Source organism: Agelaius tricolor, unplaced genomic scaffold (assembly GCF_023055355.1).
Source record: "Agelaius tricolor isolate 1412-34295 unplaced genomic scaffold, bAgeTri1.0.p SCAF_38, whole genome shotgun sequence".
Lineage (NCBI taxonomy): Eukaryota > Metazoa > Chordata > Aves > Passeriformes > Icteridae > Agelaius > Agelaius tricolor.
The window spans coordinates 1,843,446-1,865,535 of record NW_027269298.1 but is presented as its reverse complement, the minus strand read 5'-3'; the positions used below and the strand labels follow the sequence as shown (position 1 = coordinate 1,865,535).

The 22,090-nt window shown below is 51.3% G+C and overlaps 1 protein-coding gene across 3 annotated transcripts in view; it reads right to left on the bottom strand.

Annotated features, from left to right (window-relative positions):
• Positions 1 to 4,721: 4,721 nt before the first annotated feature.
• The window catches only part of NTNG2 (netrin G2), a 50,511-nt gene continuing 33,142 nt past the window's right edge, over positions 4,722 to 22,090 (bottom strand). For 2 of the 3 annotated variants that reach the window (XM_071454238.1, XM_071454239.1), the window contains exons 4-8: positions 20,132 to 20,304; positions 18,540 to 18,566; positions 8,382 to 8,549; positions 6,954 to 7,088; positions 4,722 to 5,935 (exon numbers count right to left, since the gene is read on the bottom strand). In XM_071454238.1, the coding sequence (XP_071310339.1) occupies positions 5,712 to 5,935; positions 6,954 to 7,088; positions 8,382 to 8,549; positions 18,540 to 18,566; positions 20,132 to 20,304 (727 nt within the window). In that variant the 3' untranslated portion in view covers positions 4,722 to 5,711. Of the gene's footprint in view, positions 5,936 to 6,953; positions 7,089 to 8,381; positions 8,550 to 10,041; positions 10,117 to 10,560; positions 10,627 to 11,248; positions 11,300 to 12,299; positions 12,375 to 14,198; positions 14,268 to 16,454; positions 16,540 to 16,620; positions 16,686 to 18,539; positions 18,567 to 20,131; positions 20,305 to 22,090 lie in introns of all 3 variants that reach the window. The other variant, XM_071454240.1, reaches the window with a different exon arrangement.

The window sequence follows — 22,090 nt, the reverse complement described above, 5'->3', positions numbered from 1 at the left end:
CTCTGCAAACCCCATGGCTGTGGAAGCCATTTGGACTGTCTTGATGTAAATAAAGTGAAGCTGGCAACAAAATTAATGAGGAAATGCTTTTCTGGTTATCAAAAGCAATTTGGTCATAAGAATGTTGCTGTGAAACTTTTCTTCCAGTTTTCCTCCTTCCTTAGCCTGCATTTCAGAACATGTTCTGAGAGCAGTACTTGCCACGTGCTGGAAGGAATTTTGTTTTGACATTTCATTTTTGTTGTACTCTATAATGCCTGTGTTTTTCCATAAATCATCTTTGAGGTGTGTTCAGTGGCCCAGACCTTTTTGCTGGTTTCATACTAGATTTATCTGACTTAACTTGTCAGTCTTCAGCAGTAGATTATTGCTGCCATGTCAGTCTGTATCATTAGTCCTGTATTTGTCAATAAAAACATGCTTGGGTTATTGCACTTCAAACACTTCTCCCTCTTCACAAACCTCTCAGAGCAGGTTTGTAGCTGTAGCTTCTCCTGTTTATACCTGGAAAACTGAGCAAAATCCAAGCCAAAGCACACTTCTCACTGACTCAAATCTGCAGTGAGGAACAAACAGATCAGGTACAATTTTCATTAATTCTCTGTGTGGTACAAAGCACTGAGTAGTGATGGGCACTCAGTGTGTAAGCTGTGAGTAGAGACTTGCTGTAGTCATTTATAACTCCTCAGAGCTGGTGGCCCTTGGAGGAAGCATTGCAGTGGTTACTGAGTGTTAGAGTTGGAAAAGTCAGTAAAGAAATGTACTCAACACAACTTTATGTAAAACACTTTATTGGAGGCTGTGCCAAAACCCTTTGGATGAAGCAGTATCCAGGGTTTTGTAGAGGCTTCCATGCTGCTTCCAAAGCTGGAGCTGAATTCTCAGTGCAAAGCCAGTCCCCTGTGTTCTTGGGAAGGAGGGAAAGTCTCCTGTAAGAGCTGGACCATGTTTTGTTCAGGGTTTGTCAGAGTGTGGAAGTTTTTTTTAATTTATTCTTTGTACACAACCCAGGCTTTGCAGCAAAGGTGGGGTATAACTGGTTATTCCCTTTAAGGTTTGCTGTAGTTGTTTTCCATGTTGTTGTTCCCAATCATGGTGATGTGAGAGCGTGGCAGGTGCTGGTCTAGTCTGTGTTCCTTAGCTCTGGTCACTGTGCCCTGTGCTGGGCTCTCTGTGGGACAGTTCTGTTTGTTTATCAGTTTATCACCTCCTCTGGGAAGTGCAGGAGGGAGGTGTTGGCTCCTCGCTGGGTGGGACCAAGGGGTGCTGAGAGCTGGAGGTGCCACTGGATTGTGCCAGGCTCTGTGGGGACACGAGGGACAGCAGCCTCTCCCTCCTGCCAGTCTCTCCCTCCCAGTGCTGGTGGGACCATGAGTCCTTACAGTGCTGTCTCCTAATTAGCAGCTGGGTCTAATGAGTGGTGCCACAGGAGCTGGGAGCCAGGGGTGCAGGCTGGCAAGGCACTTCTGCCAATCCATGGACTGGGAATAGTCCCCACCCCTGCTGCACTCATGGGGGCAAGCACAGAGCAGCCTGGGCTTCCAGAGCAACACAGAACTTGTGCCTGCATCAGCTGGGGCTAAACAACATTCCCAAACAGCACCTGAAAAATAACAATGGAAATCCAGTAATTCCAGAGCTGGTGTTTGCTTTTTGGCAGGCTCTGAAGTGTGGTGAGAAGGCAGAGAGCAGAGCAGCCTAAACTGGAGCTGGGCTGTTCATTCACAGCAGCCCCATAGATGAGCAGAACCATGGTCCTAAAAGTGCAAGATGCTCTCTCCATTGTGCATGAATAAATGATGGATGAAATGACTGCTGGATTGTAAATGGAATTTATAATGTTAATGATCTAATACAGTCTCTTGCCACAACGGGTCTCCTTTCTTGTCTTTTTAAGCTGCTTGGAAAGGAGCCCAGTGCCTTATTCTTTAGTGCAAATAAATGTAAGCTAAGCAGCCTTGTACATTGAATATCACTGGCATGAGACCTCCTGGCCATATGTACCTGTCTGCTGCTCAGCCCTTGGCTAATTTGCCACCAACTCCCAGGAAAAGCATGATAGAAATGAAGGTGGTCTGAGAGCACATTACATCTGGTATTGGGAAAACACAGAAAACCTGATTTTATAGCCTGGTGCAGCTGTGCAGCATTGCCACTGATTTCACTGTGGCATTAAGGAAGAGCTCCCTTTGCTACAGAGGAACCCCATCAGTTTCCCCTCTATTTTAACCCCTGCAGTGACCCAGAGTGGGGTCAGGATGGGGCTTTTGGAGCCTGCTGTTGTTGCTGGCAGTTATGTGGTGAAAATGGGTGGGTTAAGGCTTTCCTCACATGTTTCACCCTGCAGTGAAAGTTGTTAGAGCACCTTGAGAATCAAAAAGCCAAAGGAGCCTTCAGGAGGGTCTGGAGGTTTTCTCTGCATCTCAAATCAGGATCTGATTTTTTTAGCCATTTTCTGTGTGATTGTGGCCAAACTCTCCAGCTCCCAGCCAGAAGGGATGTGGATATAAAGTTCTCCAAAACCCAGCTCTGCTCTTATTTGTGAGCAAGAACATTCAGCTCTTCCTTTACACTTTGTTTTATTTACATTTGAGGCTTCTCATGAAAGCAAATTACAGAGCAGAACAGGGCAGTGAGACCATTTTATTCCCATTAAAAAGTGTTGGTTCTCTTGCTCTCCAGCCTCTGCAGGGCTCCTCACGAATCACTTGCAGATGAGATGTCTGCTGCTTCATCTTTAAAAAAACAAATAACATACCTGGGAACTGGCAATGGAATTCTTTCCCCACGCCTGTCTCCAGCTCCCAGGAACTGTAGTTTTAACATTTTACCTGGCAAGTGAGCAAATGGGCAGCAGGAAGGTTTTTCTTGCCTTGGGGCTTTTGGTTGTTTAGATTTTTCAGAACTCTGAATAGTTAAAATCAGAGTAGAATTTGAAGTAAACAAGAAAAATCAAATGCTCTACTTGTGCTGTTTGGAGAGGTCACTCTTTGCAGACAGAAGTGTAATTTAAAAACTTTTCCAAACCAATCAAATGCTGGTGACAGGACGCACATGGAACCTCTTGAAAGAGCCTAAGTGGCTTTTCTCAGAAGGAGAAGTACCTTTTGGGTAACCTTTCCACAAGTAAAGTATCAAGCTCATTGGACAACTTCTCCCATTTGGAAGCAATAACTGATGTACAAAACTTCTGCCTTAGAGATGAACTTTGGGAGCTGTGGGTACTTGCAGTGATGGTTTCTCTGTGTTGTTTCAATGATGCTCTGTTCTCTTTGTGCAGACACCCTGCTAACAGATGTTTGCAGTTAATGGGTCTTCAGTGCTGCAGATCTCAGAAGCTTTAAATTGTTTTCTTGAACACTAAGTGTAAGTTTTGTGTGAGAGATTTTCTCTTCTGCCTTGCATTTTGTGATTCCAAGTTCTACAGCACATGTGACTCTAAAACCCCAAAGCCAAACAGCCAATACCCAACCAACCAAGAAAAAAGCCCCAAACCTAGAAAGGTCAAGTGTAGTTTTCAGCAGCCTTCATTCCTGGTCTGGTCTGAGCTTTGCTGTGCCCTTCTGAGGTTATTTTCTGCAGGAATTTGGTGCTGCTGCTTCTTGGCACGTTCCTGCAATAAAAGTCTGTGTTTGCAGGGAATCTGCTGGGTGCAGAGTTTGGCTGGCTTTATGAAGTAGTAAATTTTCTGTTGCTTAATCTAATATTCTAGAGAAAAACAGTCGTGCAGGCAAAGGAGAATGTTGCTTCACCCTCCAGAAGTGCCATTAGAGATCTTGATCTTGTTACAGTATTTGCTATTACTTGTAGGAACTGTAACATATTTAAGGTCTGCTGCAGTCAGAAAGCACAAAGAAATGAGTGAGTGTCCAACAGAGAGCAACCAACTGTGCTGAAGCCAGGGAGGCAAGGCTGGGGCCAGCCCTCTGCCTCAAGGAGCAAATCAGGGTGAGTTGAACCCTCTCTTACTTTACAGTGGATTAACTAAGCCCTGTGCTCTGCCTCTGTGATGTTAAACCCTGCTCAGAATGTGTGGTGCTCATCCTGCACCTTCACTCAGGGTTTTCTCTCCTTTTCCAAAGCTCACCTGTCAAAGAAACCAGCCTAGAACTGAACAAGCTGGAGTTGGGGGTGTCCTCCATCCTCTAAACCTGCACTTAGTCATCTCCTGGCTTGGATATTTGGATATGACCACACCAGGGCTCCTGTGTTTATGACATTCCCATTGAGCTGACTGAGTTACTTCTTTTCTTGTCTCTGGTTTCTCCTGCCTTCATTTATGTGCTTGGCTGTAAATGCCTCCTCAGACAGGAGCATGTTGATGAGCCTTAATGAGTTAATATAATCCCTGTGAGCTCTATATTGCTGCTTAAAAATCCTGGCTGTGGTTGCTTTAAAATACAGCATTTTCTGCAAAGCTACATCATGGCACCAGCTGGAGGGGGCTGCAGTGGGGTTGGGACAGCTGAGGTCCCCATGGAGAAGCATCCCTGCCCTAGCCAGCCATTTCCTGCTGCAGGCTCATTTGGAAATGGCCTTTTCACACAAGACCAGAGCTTAATATATCACTCAGACTTTGCTCATTGTCTACAGTTAGTAGTCTAACCTAGGCTCAGCAAAGTAATTAGGAGAAATAATTAACAGCTCTCAGTGATAAGGCAACCTCTCTCTCCCTCCCCTCTCCCTCACCTTGGTAGTGACTCAGAAAACACAGGAGGACATTATGAATCCAAAAATAAGTCTTTACCTGTAATTAACTGTGCACACAAAAAGGAAAACGTGGTGATGAAGCAGCCATTAATAGTTGCTTTACTGGAGGAGGATACACCAGAATCAAATGCTCATGGTAAAACGTCCCTTTAGATCGTGGTTCTGTTATAACATTTAATCCAAACAAAAATAAGTCTCTACCAAAAGAAGAATTTGACCCGTACACCATACGGACATGTGTGGATAAGACACTGCACTCCTCACGTTCCAAACGCCTCACGGCCCCTGTGTTCTCCATAAGTGCAAGAAAACAAAACCCAGCCATGAAAATACAAAATCAATGCAGCAACTACAGTCGTAGGCAACAGTATGTGCGTGGCCAGGCCGGGCCCGTGGTGGGATGTGGGATTTGCAGCAGGGATGGACCGGAGTCCCCTCTCCCCTCCCTCCCGTCCCCTGCGTGCTGGGGCTCTGCTCTTGTCACCACAGGCTCTCCCAAACCAGGACGCTAAGAGGAGGGAAAATAAAAACACCACCCCAGCCTATACCAAAGTAAATAAAGTAATAATAAAAAAACCATCCCTCGGATCGCGGCACTGTTCTGGAGCCCCGGGCCGCCCTGTGCGGGGCAGGACAGATCCCGTGCGGGGCAGGACAGGTCCCTGTGCGGGGCAGGACAGGTCCCTGTGCGGGGCAGGACAGGTCCCTGTGCCAGGAGGGCGGGCGGGCCGTGTCCCGCACAGAATGTCGCTGCTGTGGTCCCCGTGTCCCGCACAGAATGTCGCTGCTGCGGTCCCCGGGTCCCCAGCGGGCACGGAGCCCGGGCTGGCCCCGCGGGCAGCACCCAGCGCCGGGCTCCCTGCGTACCTCTCTGCTTGGAAAGTGGCCCCAAAGACGTTGTGCAAGTCCTAGCGTGAAGGAAGGCGGAGGAGGAGGCGCTGGGGACGGCCACCCGTCACCTCGGTGTCGCCAGGTCCCCGGGCTGGGCTCGCTGTGCAGCCTCAGAGATCCACCCAGCCTGGCAGCTGCAGGGCGAGCATCCCCAGCGCCAGGGCGGCCGGGCTGCCGCGGGCACCGGGGGCACCGTCACAGTCCTTCTTGTCCACCTCGCACCGCGACTGCTGGCACAGCACGCCCTTGAAGCCCACGGGGCAGATGCAGCGCTGGTTCTGGTAGCAGGTGCCGCCGTTCTGGCAGAGCAGGAGCTCGTCATCGCACACATTGGCTGCAGGGGGAGAGGGAGAGGTGTTACCCTGCAGGGTTAAACCCCTTGGCTACTGCAGGAATTAGATTTTAGCTCCTAGGGTTAAATTATCCCACTGCAGGATGAGAGGTGCAGGCAGGGTTAAACCTGCAGGGTTAAATCCCTTGGCTGCTGCAGGAATTAGATTTTAGCTCCTAGGGTTAAATTATCCAGCCCTCCCAGCGCTAGAGTACCACCATCATGTTTTCTGGAAAATCCCCTTGCCCAGGATTTCTCTCCTGGGAAGCTGAAAAGCCTCAGAGAAAAATGAAAACAGTAATGATCTGATTTGCTTCTCCTGTGTTTTGCTGCTTTGGAATGTGTTTGGACATTGTTTACCAACAGGTGATTGTTTCATTGGTTTCATGTGAATTGTTTTTACTTATTGGCCAATCACAGCTAGCTGTGTTGAGGCTCTGGAGAGAGTCATGAGTTTTTCAGTAGTATCTTTTAGCCTTCTGTCTGTATCCTTTCTGTATTCTTTAGTATAGTTTTAGTACAGTATTCCTTAATATAATATAGATCATTAAATAATAAATTATCATTCTAAGAACATGGAGTCAGATTTAGGCTTTCTGTCTGTATCCTTTCTATATTCTTTAGTATAGTTTAGTATAGTATTCTTTAATATAATATAGTACAGATCATGAAATAATAAATTAGCTTTCTAAGAACATGGAGTCAGATTCCTCCTTCCTTCCTTTGTCTGGGTTCATCTGGGAACCCCGCAAATACAAGACTAGAGCCCTTCCAAGGCCAGCAGAATGCAGTGGAGGGGTGCAAAGCTATAAAGCTACATATCTCTATAACTTTATATAGCTAAAAAGCTATAACTTTTCCATGGCCAAAGCTATAAAATAATTTTGGATTTGGGAGGAATGGCCGGAACCTGCTCCCCCTGCACCCCGAGCATCGCGGGGCACCCGAGCCAGCGGTGCTGGAGGTGCTGCTCCTGTTTGGAGGCCCCTCTCACTGGCTGGCCCTGCAGGTGGGTACTCACGGAAGCAGCCCTGTCTCCAGTAGTAGTTGGGCAGGCAGTCGTCACACTTGGGCCCCGTGGCGCCTTCCCTGCACTCACAGTAGCCGGTCTCGTTGCAGCGGTCGTGCATGGAGCCGATCTGGTTGCAGTTACATTCTGGCCAAAGACAGGGAGGTCAGAGCCTGTCCTGCCCGGGGTTCAGCTCCCCGAGGGAGGGGCTGGGGGCTTTGGAGAGGTCTGGAGATGTGCTGTGGAGGAGAGCTTAGGGACCAAGGGGCTGGGAGGACACGTTGGCCTGAGAGGTCCCAACAGCGCAAACAGCCACGGGGGCAAAGGCCAGCCCTCTTTGGAGCTGAGCAAGGCATCTGAATTCAGTCAGAAGGGCTTTTCACTGTGAGGCACAGGGTGCCCAGAGAAGCTGTGGCTGCCCCTGGATTCCTGGAAGAGTCCAAGGCCAGGTTGGATGGGGCTTGGAGCAACCTGGGATAGTGGAAGGTGTCCCTGCCCATGGCAGGGGGTGGAACTAAACATTTTTCAACCCAAAGTGTGATTCTAATTTTTAGGCTTTGTTTTCAGGGAAGAGATGCCTTGGCAGGCTGCAGAGACTGTACCAGCTGCCATCCTTGCTGAGCATGCAGGTGGGCCCCACACCCTCCAGAGAGGGGCTGAATGAGGCCCACTCAGAGTGAAGACAGGGCTGGGGCCGTGCTTACCTACACTGACATTTCCTGTGCTCACCTATGCAGACACTCTCCATGCTCACCTGTGCAGACACTCACAGACACTCTGTGCTTACCTACACAGCAATTGCCTGTGCTCACCTATGCAGACCCTCTCCCTGCTCACCTGTGCAGACACTCACAGACACTCTGTGCTCACCTGTGCAGACACTCACAGACACTCTGTGCTTACCTACACAGCAATTTCCTGTGCTTACCTATGCAGACATTGCCTGTGCTCACCTATGCAGACCCTCTCCCTGCTCACCTGTGCAGACACTCACAGACACTCTGTGCTCACCTGTGCAGACACTCACAGACACTCTCCCTGCTCACCTATGCAGACATTCCCTGTGCTCACCTACACAGACACTATCCCTGCTCTCTGTTCTCACCTATGCAGACACTCTCCCTGCTCACCTGTGTAGACACTTAAACACTCTCTGCTCTCACCTATGCAGACATTTCCTATGCTCACCTACACAGACACTTCCAGACACTCTCCCTGCTCTCTTTGCTCTCCCCTATGCAGACATTCCCTGTGCAGACCCTCCCAGCTCTCCCCTATGCAGACACTCCCTGCTCTCACCCATGCAGACATTCCCTATGCAGACACTCCCTGCTCTCACCTATGCAGACACTCCCTGCTCTCACCTATGCAGACACTCTCCCTGCTCTCCCTGTTCTCACCCATGCAGACATTCCCTGTGCAGACACTCCCTGCTCTCACCTATGCAGACATTCTCGTCGTCCAGCTCGGCGGAGCTGTTGCGGTAGAAGCCCAGGCGGCAGTGCTGGCAGTGCTGGCCCCGCGTGTTGTGCTTGCAGCTCACGCAGGTCACCACGTTCAGGAAGTCGATGTAGCTGCAGCGGTTGGAGTGGCCGTAGCACTCGCAGTCTGTGGAGGAGAGGAGGGGACAGCTGGGGACATGGGCATGGAGTGGCTTCCCCTGGTGCTGTGGAGGAGGGTCCTGCCCGAGGGAGTGCAATGGCCACTGCCAGAGCAGGGCTGGGGTGTGCTGGAGAGGAGGAGCACACACAGCTCTCCACCACCATGGGGGGATCAGGCTGGAAATCATCACTCAGAGAGCAGAGCAGAGTCTGAGTCTGGAACCTTGGGGCGTGGACAGGCAGGAGCCAACCCCCTGCAAGCCCAGGACTTGGTTTCTTTCAGAAACTGCATGTGGAGGGGAGTCAGGTGTTAATTACAGAGCTGCCTTGTTAATGACCAGGGCCTGGGTTGGCTCTGGGGAGGCTGCAGGAGCTGTGAGGAGCCCTGGCAAAGGCTCTGCCTTGCTGGGAACAGTGGGATGGGGCTGGCAGAGGTGCTCTGGTGGAGATGGAGCTGCTGTGTGTCCAGGTAAAACCTCACAGCCTCTCCTTTTCCCTCTGTGTCCCTTCTCAACCCCTTCCTGTTGTACCTGTCTGTTGTGAAGGGTGCTGGCTCTCGGGTTAAATGTTTAAAATAAGCCTATGCAAGGCAGTGTGGCTTGTGTGGGATCCTTCAACAGCTGTGGACAGGTGTGTGGAGGTTTGAACCAGGGCTTGCCTGGCACAGCACAGCCTGCAAAGGCTGCTGGTGGGGTGGGAGATGCCACCATCACTTGGCCAAGTGCTCTCATCCCCAGGGCTGACCTCTCTCAGCTGTGGGCACGCGTTAGGAAACAATCTGTGGGTGAATTTGTACTCTCGGGGATTGGATTTTGTGCTTCTTGTGTTTGCTTTTTGTTACCATGGCTTGGGTTGGTGAAAGCCTTGCAGTGTCAGACCCAGGTGCTGGATCTTACTGGGAGTTTGTAGATATTTGAGTCTATATAGTGAGATGTGCAGCTCAGGAGAAAAGGAGTTGTGGCCCTGCTGGCCTGGTCAGGAGTTCCCAGCCAGCAAGGACAGGGAGTAACATGAGCAGAAACAGCCTCAGCCAGGTCTGAGCTTTCAGAGCCTTTGGAGCTGGGGCTGTGCTCCAAGCAGAACATTAAACACTGAAGGATGGCAGAGGGATGGCAGGGGAGGGTGTGGGCTGGCATGCACATGCAGCTGGAGGAGGAGATGTGATCAATGACATGATGACCAGGGAAGAAGGGGCAGGGCAGAGGTTTCCCCATGGTTCACAGCTGCCTGAGGAGGAGCTGAGAGTCTCTTGTGATCTCTGTGAAGTAATTTCTCCTTCATCAACTGATATCCAAAGAATTTCAGCTCAAATTCTGCTTGCTGCAATTCCCAACAACTTTCTGCAAGTTGTTTCAGACTAGGGAAGCACTGCTACACACAGCCTACAGCTAACCACGACTCAGACAGACCCTCCCCACCTTCTCCATGTCTGATTCTGCAGGACCACATCACCTGAGTGAGGTCAGGGAGCCCTGGAGCTCCTCCCTCCCTCTGCTTACCTTTGTATGTTTCAATGGGAGCCACTGGGCCAGAGTTTGGTTTGAGCCGGATGAGTTTTGAGCTCTTTGAGGATGCTTGAGAAAAATCAGAGAAAAGCTTTTTCTCCCAGTTTGGCAGCACCCCGTGCCCTCCCCTGCCACGAGAACAATGCTGAGCCAAGAGCACCGTGCTGGCAGCACTGGCATCCATTTCTGCAGCTGCCACATTTTCCTCTTCCCCCTCCCTTCCTCAAAGTCCTATCCATGCACTATTTCATGCATCACTTGATGCACAGCACTGCTGCAGGGCTGGGAGCAGCTACTCACACCTGCCCCCTTTATGGGTGCCTGCTGGTGTGGCTGGGGATAAGGATCTACAATTCACAAACCATTTTTTACTGGCCACGGAGGCCAGGCCAGCTGGCACCCAAAAATCTGCCAGGAGGACGAGTGCTACGGAGGTGGCATCTGGCAGGGGTTGCCCGAGGGTCCTGCAGAGCAGGTGCTGCTCCATGCTGGCCCTTCCCCAGCAGCACATACCTGTCTTTTTCTTGTGCTTCTTGCCTGCAGAGTGTGCTGTGCGCCCTGGTTTGCTCTTCGGAGCCGCTGTGCCGGAGATGGAGAGGTCAGAGAGCTGTGCTGGGAGGGCCTCCAGGGCCACGTTACCCCGTTCCCTCAGGGGGAAAGGGCTGTCCCAGCTGGAATGGGCTCCCTGGGGGTTGTGCTGCCCACACAGAATGAGCCAGCCCTGGGGGTAAAGGCCGCCAAGCCTTGGGAGGGTTTGTGCTTTCTCGAGGCCAGGCTGAGCAGCACTGGGGTCCCACGGGGTGTTTGGAAGTGGGGTCTGGATCCATTGGATTTTTTGTGGAGTTTATGCCCTTGCAAGTGCTGGGTGGCCAGCTCCAGCCACCTGTCTTGGTCACATCCTCACAGTGACAGTGGTGGCAGGAGGTGGCCCTGCTCCCCATGGGCTCGGCCATGGTCAGGGTGCACCCACTCCTGCCCCCAACCCTGAAGCTGCTGGTCTCCGGGGCCCTGCTGGTCTCCATGGCTTTCCTTGGCCCCAAACTGCCCAAAAAGGCCTCTCTGGGGCTGGATGAGCTGATCTGGATGCTCTGAGTAGGAGATTGTACAACGGGGGCCTGTGCTGAGGACAGCTGGGTGTCCTGGCCTGTGGCACTGAGGGAGAAACCTGCCCTGTCCCACTTGGGGACAGGCCTGGCCTTACCTCTCATGCTCTCAGGAGGCTCTGGTGGCTTCAGCTTCTCTCCAAGTGCTGCTGTGTTTGGTAGATCATCACAGGTGGCATCAGAGAGAATATCAGATTTAAAACAGATCCCCCCTGGTTTGCTTGGCAGGGTGGCAAAGGGACACTGGAAGCTCTAGGCAGGTGGCTAGGCTGGGTCACTGGAGCTCTATCTGGTTGAGGATGTGCTGAAGCAGGAAGGAGAGACAAAGTCTCCTCAAATTTAGCATCTCTAAGTGTGAAGAGAGGCAGGAAAAATATTCCTAAGGGGAAGGTGTGGGAGCTGCTGGACAGCTGAGCGTTGGCATGTGGTCCTGGCACTGCCCGGGCACAGAGAGAAGCCAGATCTGCAGAGCACTGCCAAGGCAAGGCTGTCAGCCCTCCTGGCCCCTTGGTGTAGCTCCATCCTTGTCACTGCAGCAGAAGCAGCTCTGCCTCTCTGTGAGCCCACACAGGCCCGGGATGCCGGGATCTGCACAGGAGGGATGCTAAAGCCTATGGCTGGAGTGAGCCACAGCAATCTCAGGTGGGAAAGGGGAGCTGAGCACCAAGGGCAGCTACCAGAGCGTGTGTGTGGTGGGAGCCCTGAGGAGGAGCAGCCTCAGCCTCAACTTTCTCTCTTCAGCCAGAGAAAAACCTCCCAAGGCTCCCACCCAGAGCAGCCACAGAGGAGCCTGAGCCAGGAAATGCATCAGAAGGATCTGAACAACACAGGCCCATCCACTCACAGGGAGATTCTGCTCTACAAACAGGCTCCAGCCTCGGGAGATGACAGCATTTCCATGATCCTCTCTGTTCACACCAGCAGCAAGCTGTGAACAATCCCTTCCACCGCTCACCCTGCTCATCTCTCATGTACAGACTCAGCCCCGAGGCTCGGCCCAGCTGCGTGCAGGGCACAGCCCAGCCCCGAGCTCCTTGCTGGGCAGGAGGAGGAGAGAGCCATGGAAAACACAGATGCAGAGCTAGGAACTACAGCACTCTCTGAGCTGGTTGTCACTGGCAGGACCCAGCTCAGCCCTGTGGCTCCTACCTTGTGCTCCTGGGCCAGCCTTGGCTGGGGGAGAGCCCACCTGCAGCGGGGCAGCTGCGGACAAGCCGGGGTAGTCTTGCAGTGACCAAAGGGAAAATGGTGTTACTGGGGGAGCTGGTGTCCCACAAGAGCCCTGCAGCATTGCCACAGGGAGGCAGAGCCCCAAATCCAGCACCCAGCCCTGTGCCATGGGGGATGAACTGTGAGGGGCAGTGGGTGCTGAGCTGCCCTGTGCTCACAGCCTGCGCCCCTCTGCTCTGAAACAACACCACACACACCTGGGATGGAGCCACCAAGCCCTGGCTTCCAATGCCAGCCTCCACACCCTCCTTCAGGCTCTGCTGCTCCCTCAGAAACACAAATCAAAGAATTTCCAGCCACCGCAGAGAAGTTGAAGCAGCAAGAAATTGTGGAGCTCACTTGTTTGGTTTCCCTGCAAACCCTCACCCCCACTGGCTCCATCCCCCTCCCCTGCTTCTCAATATTGGTAACAATCTTCAGGTTTGCTAGAAAACAAACCAGGGACTAAAAATTTTAAAAGCCATATTATTAATTTCAAGCTCCAGTTGGGTAACATAAGGAGGAGGAGGAAAAAAAAAAAAAAATCTCTTGATTCTTGCCAAGTTTCAAAGGACAAACCCGAGTAGGAGAGAAATGTGATTTCCCAGCTTCATCAAGGGGATGATAAACAATACAGAATAAAAAAGAAAAAAAAAAGATTATTTTTTTAATGACAAGCTCTAAGAGAAGGTGATAGACATTGTCCTTTTCAGCTGGAAAGTGGAAACCAATTGATATTAATACGGTGTTAAAGAGAATATGAAAAAATCCCTGTGCAAATTGGCAAGGGTTTAATTAGAGTCACAATAAAAAACAGCCCTGGAGGCATTTTGCTTTTTAGTCATTCACATACACCTCCACTCAATCGCATTTACAGAGCCAAGAAAATTATTAATGCTCATTATCCTGAGAACCTTTCCCTTTGTAGCTCTGGGCCATAATGGATAGTTTTACATTTTGAGAGGGGGAGAGAGACACATTTTGCCCCAGACCCACTTCATAAAAATGGGAAACGATGGGCAGCTCTGATGGAAATTGCTGTTCTTGGTGGCCTTCTGAGGAAGTGGAATAAATTGAACCAAGAAGTCAGTCACATTTCATAGCAAAAACCACTGGGGCAAACAGTGCTGGAGGAGTGGGGGAGCAGCCTGGAAAAGTCCTTCTCAGGGATCCCTTTCCTGCAGGACCTCCCCAAAGCCAGGCTCTCCTTGCTCAATTTCTGCTGGAGCTTGTGACCACCTAGCAGGGCTCTGTTTTTCCCAGAGGTGAACTGGCACTGCTGAGACTGCCATGAACCAGAGGGAGGAAAATTGAAACAGAAAAAAAAAAATTAAAAAGGAAAAGTTTGGGGTTTTTGGTGTTTTGGGTTTTTTTTTTTTTTTTTTTCTTATTTTGAACATGGGAAAAAATGTAACAAATGGCAAGGAAGAAGTTGACAGGTTTCAAGGAAGGCTTTGAAATAACAGAACTGCAGAAGGCAAAGGAGAATAGCACCTAATTCATCCTCCTAAGGGTAACTCTGTGATTTCTCTTCCTTCTCCCCACTTTGGCAGCTTCCCCTGCCTGCAGACCCCATGCCTTGCCCATGAACTCCTCCCTCTCTCCCCTCTCACCAGGCACAGAAAGCATCCTACAGCCTACAGCACGACCACAGCTCCACCTTGACCACGAAAACACCACGAGCAGCCAAAGGAAGCAGATGTCTAGCAGCTCCATGGAACCCAGAGACAACCCAAATCTAATCTACTCCTCTAAGCCTACGTGCCACGCTGCTCCTGCCGAGCTGCACCCACTGCTGTGCGGAGGAGCAGGGAAAAACACAAGGCTGCCTTCAGATACCTGGGTTTTTCTGGGCTTCTGTCACGGGCACTGAGGCAGCAAACTCAGAGGCTGGGCTGATGATGCTTGCTTATGGTGGGAAGCAGAAATTCAGAAATTCAGAGGGCAGAAGACAGTGTGTCAGTTAGGGGGTGGAAGAGCGCAGGGATGGGATGGCAGGACTGGTTTAAATGTCTGGCTTTAGAGCAAGGAGGGATTTTAAAGCTCCTAAAATTCAGAAGGGGGGGTTACAACAGAGTATCTCTGTTTGGGATTCTGACCCTGTCTGGCTTTAGAGCAAGGAGGGATTTTAAAGCTCCTAAAATTCAGAAGGGGGGGTTACAACAGATTATCTCACTTTGGGATTCTGACCCTGTCTGGCTTTAGAGCAAGGAGGGATTTTAAAGCTCCTAAAATTCAGAAGGGGGGTTACAACAGAGTATCTCACTTTGGGATTCTGACCCTGCTTGGGGGTCACCTTCTTCAAATGTGCCCTACCAGGAGTTCAAGGGGTCACCTTTTTCACAAAGGGTTTCCCTTGGGGCCCAGGTGAATTAGATCTGCAGGCCCTTGGGAATGCCATGGTTTTAAAGAAATACTTTCTGTTTTTCATGGAGGAGGAACATCTCTGGCCAAAAGCAGATCAGAATTCAGCTGGGCCTTGATTCCCTGTTGCTGGTCAGGGGCACAGAGTGGACTTTGGCATCAAGCCCCTCGTGCTGCCCAGGTAAGAGCAGGTCCTTGAGCTGCTGGTGGCCCTGGCTGCCTCTTCTGTGGAGCAGCCCCTCAGGGACACCATCCTGGGGTGGGACCTGGCTCTGCAGGAGCACAGATGGGGATCTGGATGGGGTGAGGAGTGAGGAACTCAGGCCTGTCTGTATCAAGCCAACAACCTGGCAGCTGGGCTGCAATTTATTAATTTTGTCCCTTGCCGTCAGTTAATGAAAGCAGTAGGAAAACATTTTCTCTGCCCAGGAAGCAGGTTTTGGAGAAGGGATAAACCCTGAGATGTCTCTCAGGTGCCTCAGAGCAGCCTGGCAGGAGAGGTTACCCCCAGCACCCCAACTCCCCAGAGACACTGTCCTGCCTGTGCCAGAGGTGCCACAAAGGCAGAGCACTGCAAATCATACAAGAGGCACACCAAACAGCTACCCACACGAACACAGCAGAAAACAGCCCTAAAATGTCACTACAGGTGAGCATGGATAAAAATCAGATCAGCCCAAGTGCATTGTGTGGATGTGGATGTGATCACCTGGCCCTGCTGGGGATGGGTGAGCTCCATGCTCACCTCCTCCTGCACAGGTGGATTTGGGAAAGGAGCTCTTCCTAACAGAGCTGAGCTTTGCAATCTTTTTCCAGGGTCACTCCAACTCCATGGAAGTTGGACCTAAACCCTCAGCTCCCTGATTAACTCCTCAAGCAGGGTACTTCCATGAATATATCTATATTTGCATAAACATGCAATCAAGCTTCCTCATCCCTTTGACTGGCTTCTGGCAGCTCCCCCAGACAGACTGTTACTAACATGCTGTGGGTGTAAAACGTCCTCCTGGGAAATATCAGGCCCTGAAAGCATGGCAAAGGGAGGAATGCGTGTCTAATTCCCCCATGAACAGCTTAAAAAAATGTCCTGCTGTTAAGTTTTATCTGCTCATTTCCAAAAGACAAGGAGAAACTGCTGTCTCCTTGTTCAGGGGAGGAGGGAAGGAGGAACCCCCAGAAAAAGGACAAAAGTTTTCCTCCACTGGGAGATTTCAGAAATTAGGAAAGGATGTTTCTGGCACGTGTGTGAACTCCAGCTCTGCACGCTCCTGGGCTGCTTGGACAGCAGCCACCTGGGGAATGCTGGAATTCTGCAACAGGAAAACTGCACCTGCAGTACATCCATGGGTTTGGTGCAGGACTGGGACAACCAGCAAGGACAGGGCAAAACCTGTGGGCTACTCTGGGTCTGGTGGCAAGAGGCAGGAGGTCAGGGGTAGAGCAGGATGGGGTACAATTCCCCTCTCCTTACAGAGAAATACGTGGTTTAAATTTATGGATGAAAAAACTCTTCCTTGCCTTCCTGCCCTGCTTGTCACGGAGCTGTGAGAGCAGCTGTGCCAGAGACAGCAGCAAACCAGGGCTGCCTGGTGGAAGGTGAACCAAGCCAGGGTGATTTTTATCCATGTCCCTTTATCATCCTACAGAGCAGAGACCCACGACCACCAACACAGCAGCTGAACGAGGAGCGGAGTCCTGGCTCCTGAGCGGGGCAGGGAGCGTGGCACCCACCTGGCTGGGTGGTGGTGGCTGGTAGGGGGGTGCTGCTGCTGCTGCTGGTGGTTGAGGTGGTGGTTGAAGTGGTGGTTGAGGTGGTGGTTGAGGTGGTGGTGGTGGGTTTTGCAGTGGTGCTTTTTGCAGTGGTGCTTTTTGCAGTGGTGCTTTTTGCAGTGGTGCTTTTTGCAGTGGTGCTTTTTGCAGTGGTGGTTTTTGCGGTGTTTACTCGCTGCGGCCGCTCGTACGCTGACAAGCAAAGAGAAGAGTTGGGAGGCACTTACTGGGGGGGTGGTGGGTTTCCATGCCAGCCTGCACACAGTGAGGCTGCTGCTGCTGCTGGCCTGGACTGGTGACAGATTTCTCAGCGTGGTCACAACTGGGGCACCGGCAGGATTAAGGCGGCGCGGCTCGATGAGGCTCCCGCAGCCAGGGCGTGTGTGTGTGTGTGTGTGTGTGTGTGAGCAGGGGCTGCAGCCTGGGGCTGTATCAGCTTACTCTCTTGGTGCAGATATTGGCTTAAATACTTACAGCTCCATCATAAACTAATTGCCAATTAAGCTGAAAGGGGGGGATGAAGGCACATCTGGGCAGGGATGGGGTGAGGAGCGGGCGGGAGCTGCCAGGGAGCCCCCAGGCCAGGCCGTGCTCCCACTGCCTGGTGCCCACGTGCCCAGCTGTGCTCCATCCCCTGCTGCCACCCCTTCCCAAATCACCTGGCACCCTCAAAGCCAACCAGGACCATTGGCACCCTTGTTTCTAGTGGCACCCTTCAGATTTTGGGATGGCTGGGGGTCAGCAGAGCCCCCGAGGAGCCAGGAGTGATCCCACCCCAAAGCTCCCCACAACAACCTGACTAAAATAACACTGGGACACAAATTCCTGCTTAACTTACACCTGCTGCCCTCCTGTCCTTGTTTGTCCCACTGCTTCATGCAGATTATCGTGCTTAATTTCATAATAGCCCTGAGCTAGTTTAAATACTTAATTTAGGTCACTTCTAGTCTCCTATGTGGGCTAAATAATCTCTCCTTAACTGGCCTTGGACATAAATCCCTCCTGTCCTCCTCCTGCACATCACTCCCAGCACCCTCCCGGCTTCCAGGGAAACAAAAGTGGTGCTGAGGATGCCAAGCTTTGTAAATGGGAGGGAAAAAAGTTATCACAATGGTTTTGAAGACAAAGGTGAAGAATATTTTGAGCTGTTGAAACATTTATTTCTTAAAAATCCTGAATTACTTAAGGGAGACCTTTAATTTTTAATTGAAAATTTCAAGCAATTCACTGCTAAAAATCTAAATATGGTTCATTTACCCAGAAAACCTGTCCTCCACTATTCTATTAGGTGCATCTTTCTTAATTGCATTTGCATTTCCCTGAAACGATTTCTCCTCCAATTCTTCCCACTTGCCTGCAAACCAAAGAACTCATTATTCATTCAGCTCCCTGATTTGTTTCTTCTGGAGGGGCACTCTGCACCACAACACTCAAACCCAGGCTTCTGCTTACCCAAAACTCCAGGCTCTTTGATATCAAACTACCTCCAGCTTTGTTAAATAAGGAGCACTCTCCTGCCATCAATCTCGCAGCAGAAATCCCTGCTGAGCTCTGCCTTTGCTGCTGACACCTCACAGACATTTGTTCATATGCATACACGTGTACATACAGATGTACACTCACTCTAGATGCTTTTTTATTGATAGCCCAAGGTGACCCAGACTGGGTTCTACACCAAATAATTCACACCCAGCTCCTTCTCAGAGCAGAATTCTGCAGTACTGGGGGGCTAAGGGGAGGGGGACTTCACAGCCAGCACTGGTGATTTTGAAGAGTCTTTTTTTATTTCCTTTCCAGCTGCCATACTAACGAACCTCATGGGGGGAAACCATGCCAGAGAAAGAGGCAAAATGAGGCTGCTGAAGTGAGAGGAAGAAAATATAAGACTCTTTGACAGGACAGAAAATGAGGCACAATTAGGGAAGACTTATTGCCTGGAAAATGATAATGGATAGAAAAATAACCATATTTTTTTTCCCAGTGACATCCACAAGGATCATGCACCGAGGTGTTAAATGCCAGCATTTCAGTCAGGGTTTTACTTACTGCCAAAGGCTGAGCCTGCAGCTGCACCTGCAAAAAACAAGAGGAAGCCCAGTCACTGGAAGCAGGACACCATCAGAAGATCACACAGACACACAACATGGGACTGAGCAGCAGCTAATTAGTGGGGGCTTGCTCACAGGCACATCAGTTTGCTGCTACAGCTTAAAAGCTGCTTTTGTCAAAGCACAGGAACAGCCAGACAACGCTGTCTGGGCTCCTGGCATCTCAAGCCTTTCACCTGGGGAAGGAAAACCAGCCTGGCCCTTGCTGATGGGTTTTGCTGTTAACCATTTCCTTGGGCTGCTGTGACAAAGGACAAGCACACAGGAGCACTGGGCTAAGGACAGGCTTTATGGTCTGAACAATCACAGAATCACAGGGTGAGCTAGGCTGGAAAATACCTTTAAGATCATCTAGTCCAACCTATGAGCTAACACCTAAACCATGGCACTGACTGCCACATCCAGTCTGGTTTTAAACACATCCAAGGCCTCCCTGCTGTAACACGTGGGTGAATCATGGAAATTCTCAGCTCTGAGTGAATATAAAGCACAGTGATGGAAGAGGCAGGGCTAGCAGGAGCAGAGGGCTTCAGAGAGCTGCCTCTGGAGCAGAGGAAGAGGATGTTGATGTGGGGAGGAGGAAGACTGAATGACAGATGGGAAGAGAGATGAATGGGAGAAGGAAGAGCAGAGGAAAAAGGGAAATAGGAAGAGACACAAGGAATGGAGGGGAGGGAAAGAGAGAGAACAGCATGTCTGTGCCTGTCAGCACCAGAAACTCTCCCAGGCTCCTTTGAAGCAATGCAGCTGCTTGGTGGGAGCTGACAAGCTCGTTCCCTTTCAAAGAACCTGCTCGTCTACCAGCCCTGGCACACACAAAACATTCCTGTCACGGCCTTCGGAGCCTGAATTTCAGCTTTGATCATCTTAAAGCACATAAATCTTTCAAAAAATTTGGGGGGAGGGAGAGAAAAGATTCTCTTTGGTAATGCTCAAAGCTGCTGCTTGAAAGGCTGGAGTGGCTACTGTGGCTTGGTGACATTTAAACAAGTTTGCTAATGTGGAGTGGACAGGAGCCCAGGAGGAACCAGCCCATCTGTGGTGCCTCCTGCCCCAATTCCCGGTGGGAATGCATCCTGCATCTCGTCTGAGTGCTGCCACCGCTGTCAGAGCCGTGTTCCTGCAGCAGCTGGAGGAGGCTGGGGCTGTGCAGGGGCCACCAGCAAGCACAGACAGCATCCAGAGAGCAGCCAGCACTCCTGCAGCTGAGCAGAGCCAGCCCACAGTGCTCAACAACACCTTTTAATAATAACTGGCATTGCCCCGAAGCCATGGTTATACCTTAGCCTAAGGTCATCATCCTTGTTGTTGACCATCATTAGATTCACCACTCCTCTGCCAGCAGCCAGCACATCACCCCTGCATCCACCAGATCCTTTCACTTCTCTGTGTACCCAGACAGGGCAAGAACCCATTTCCCTTTGGAAAGCTGAGCATCCTGCCCTGATTCGAGCTGGAGAAGGACAAAATGAGCTCCTGCTCCCCTCTGTGGGTGTGGTGCAGCCCAGGGCAGGGCTGCAGGTTACTCACATGCATTGGGGGACCCGTTGGGGAGAGGCAGGTAGGAGCCTGCTCGCCAGGACCGGGAGCGAAAGTTCTTCTTGCACTTGCCACAGTCCTGGCCCGTGGTGTTGTGCTCACACTCACACTGCAGGCTGCCCTCCTTGAAGGTGCACAGGTTGGCATGGAGGTTGCATTTACACCTGGAGGAAGAAGACAGGGAAGAGCTGTCAGGTGTTGCTGCTGCTCCTGCTTGCCTCCAGCACAGTGCTGAAAATGTGCTGAGGCCAGGCTGGGCACCCCTTCCCTGCTGCTCCTGCAGGATTTTCTCACTGAACTCAGCAGTTTTCCCCAGGTGTCTGGTGCTGGGGTTCAATGTCCACCTCCTCACCCAGGGCAGATCTGCAGCCTCTCATCCAAGATGAGACACCTCACTCCCACTGTCTAGCTGAGGACACAGCCTGTTTGATGGCAGGTCAACATCTGCAGCTAAAACAGCAGGAAGAAGTCCCCCACATGTCAGGTTGTTACAGGAATCTGGGTAATGACCTCAGATGGAGGTTTTGACTTGGAGACAGTGTCTGGCTTTGGATGGAGGAGCTGGGCTAGCCCTGGTGGCACTCAGCCCTTGCCCCCTGTGCACTGTGCCAGAGCCAGCAGCATTTTCTGGGCACATTTTCTCCCATGATGTGAGGCTGCCCAGCACAAACCCTCCTCCCTCCATGCAGCACAGCCCCAGCCTGCTGTGACCAAAATAACACAGACAACAAGCCACCACCAGCATCCACCAGCTAGTCCCCCCCTCATCAGAGAAGGCAACAACTAAAAACGCTATTCAGCAATTTGCAAACATTAAGAAACTTTTAATGAGCTGTAGTGCAGTATGCAGGGAATAATTATCTCTGTGCACAATAATTCCTGTTGCTCAGGCTCCGGAGGTGACTTGTGCAGAGCGCAGAGCCTGAGCCCATAACTCACACGTGGCTCTGGTGACTCCTGGGCCCGAGCTGAGGCCATCAGACAGAGACTTTGGGGACCAAAACATCTCATTTCATTCCAGACAGCCGATCCCTAACCCAGCCTGACGGTTTTCCCTGCTTTGTGCAATAATTTACACTCTCAGAAGGAGAAGCATTAGAAAACAGTAATGCTGTGCCTTCTGTGCAGGGGTGGAGAAGTCTGATGGGGCAGCATTTCCTTTTACAGGGCTCAGGAGATGCAGAGCTGAGGGAATGAAACAGGAAACATGGCCTGCTGCTCCTTGTGCTCTGTCTGCACTGGGATAAACAGCCTGGATTAGGCTGGAGCTGGGAGTCTGGTGCTGATGCTGTGCATGCCCCCCACTCCTGGTGCCTCTCCCCTCTCCCTTGGAGCCCCCCAGAAGCTCCCCAGGCACCTGCCTGAGCCCCTGAGGCCGCCTTTGCCGTGCTCTCCTCACGCATGGCAGGATAAGCTGACCTCATGTATGATTTCTTCCTTTCCTCTCCCTCCCCTCCCTGTCCTTAATTCTAGCAAACCCCTCTCAGAGGCTCAGCATAAGCTGGATGAACAATCTCTCCCTGTCTTACAACCCTGCCCTGTGTCTGACCAAGCAGAGGAGGGAATTTTGCAGCCTGTAGAAGGGAGGGAAGAAGAAAACGTGGCTCAGGGAGCAGAGGCAGGCTCAGCGTGCTCCACTTTGTGGAGATGCAGCGTCACGGCTGGCAGCACCAGCAGCCCTGCTGCTCTGGGACTGAGCCACCAGCCCACAGCCAGGGCAAGGAGGTGGCTTTGGCTGGTGCCTGCAGCCAGGGGGATGCTGCATTTCACATGCTGCTGGTCCCCTCTGGCTCTGGTGAGGAAGGGTTTGGGCTGAGCTGTGGCACAGGCGCTGCCCAGCCCCGGGGTGCTGCGGAGCCTGGCTCTGAATTATTCAGTGTCCACACAGCCTGGCCTCTTTCTCCCGCTTCAAAAGCAGCAGACAGAGCAAAGCAGGCAGGGATAGTGTGG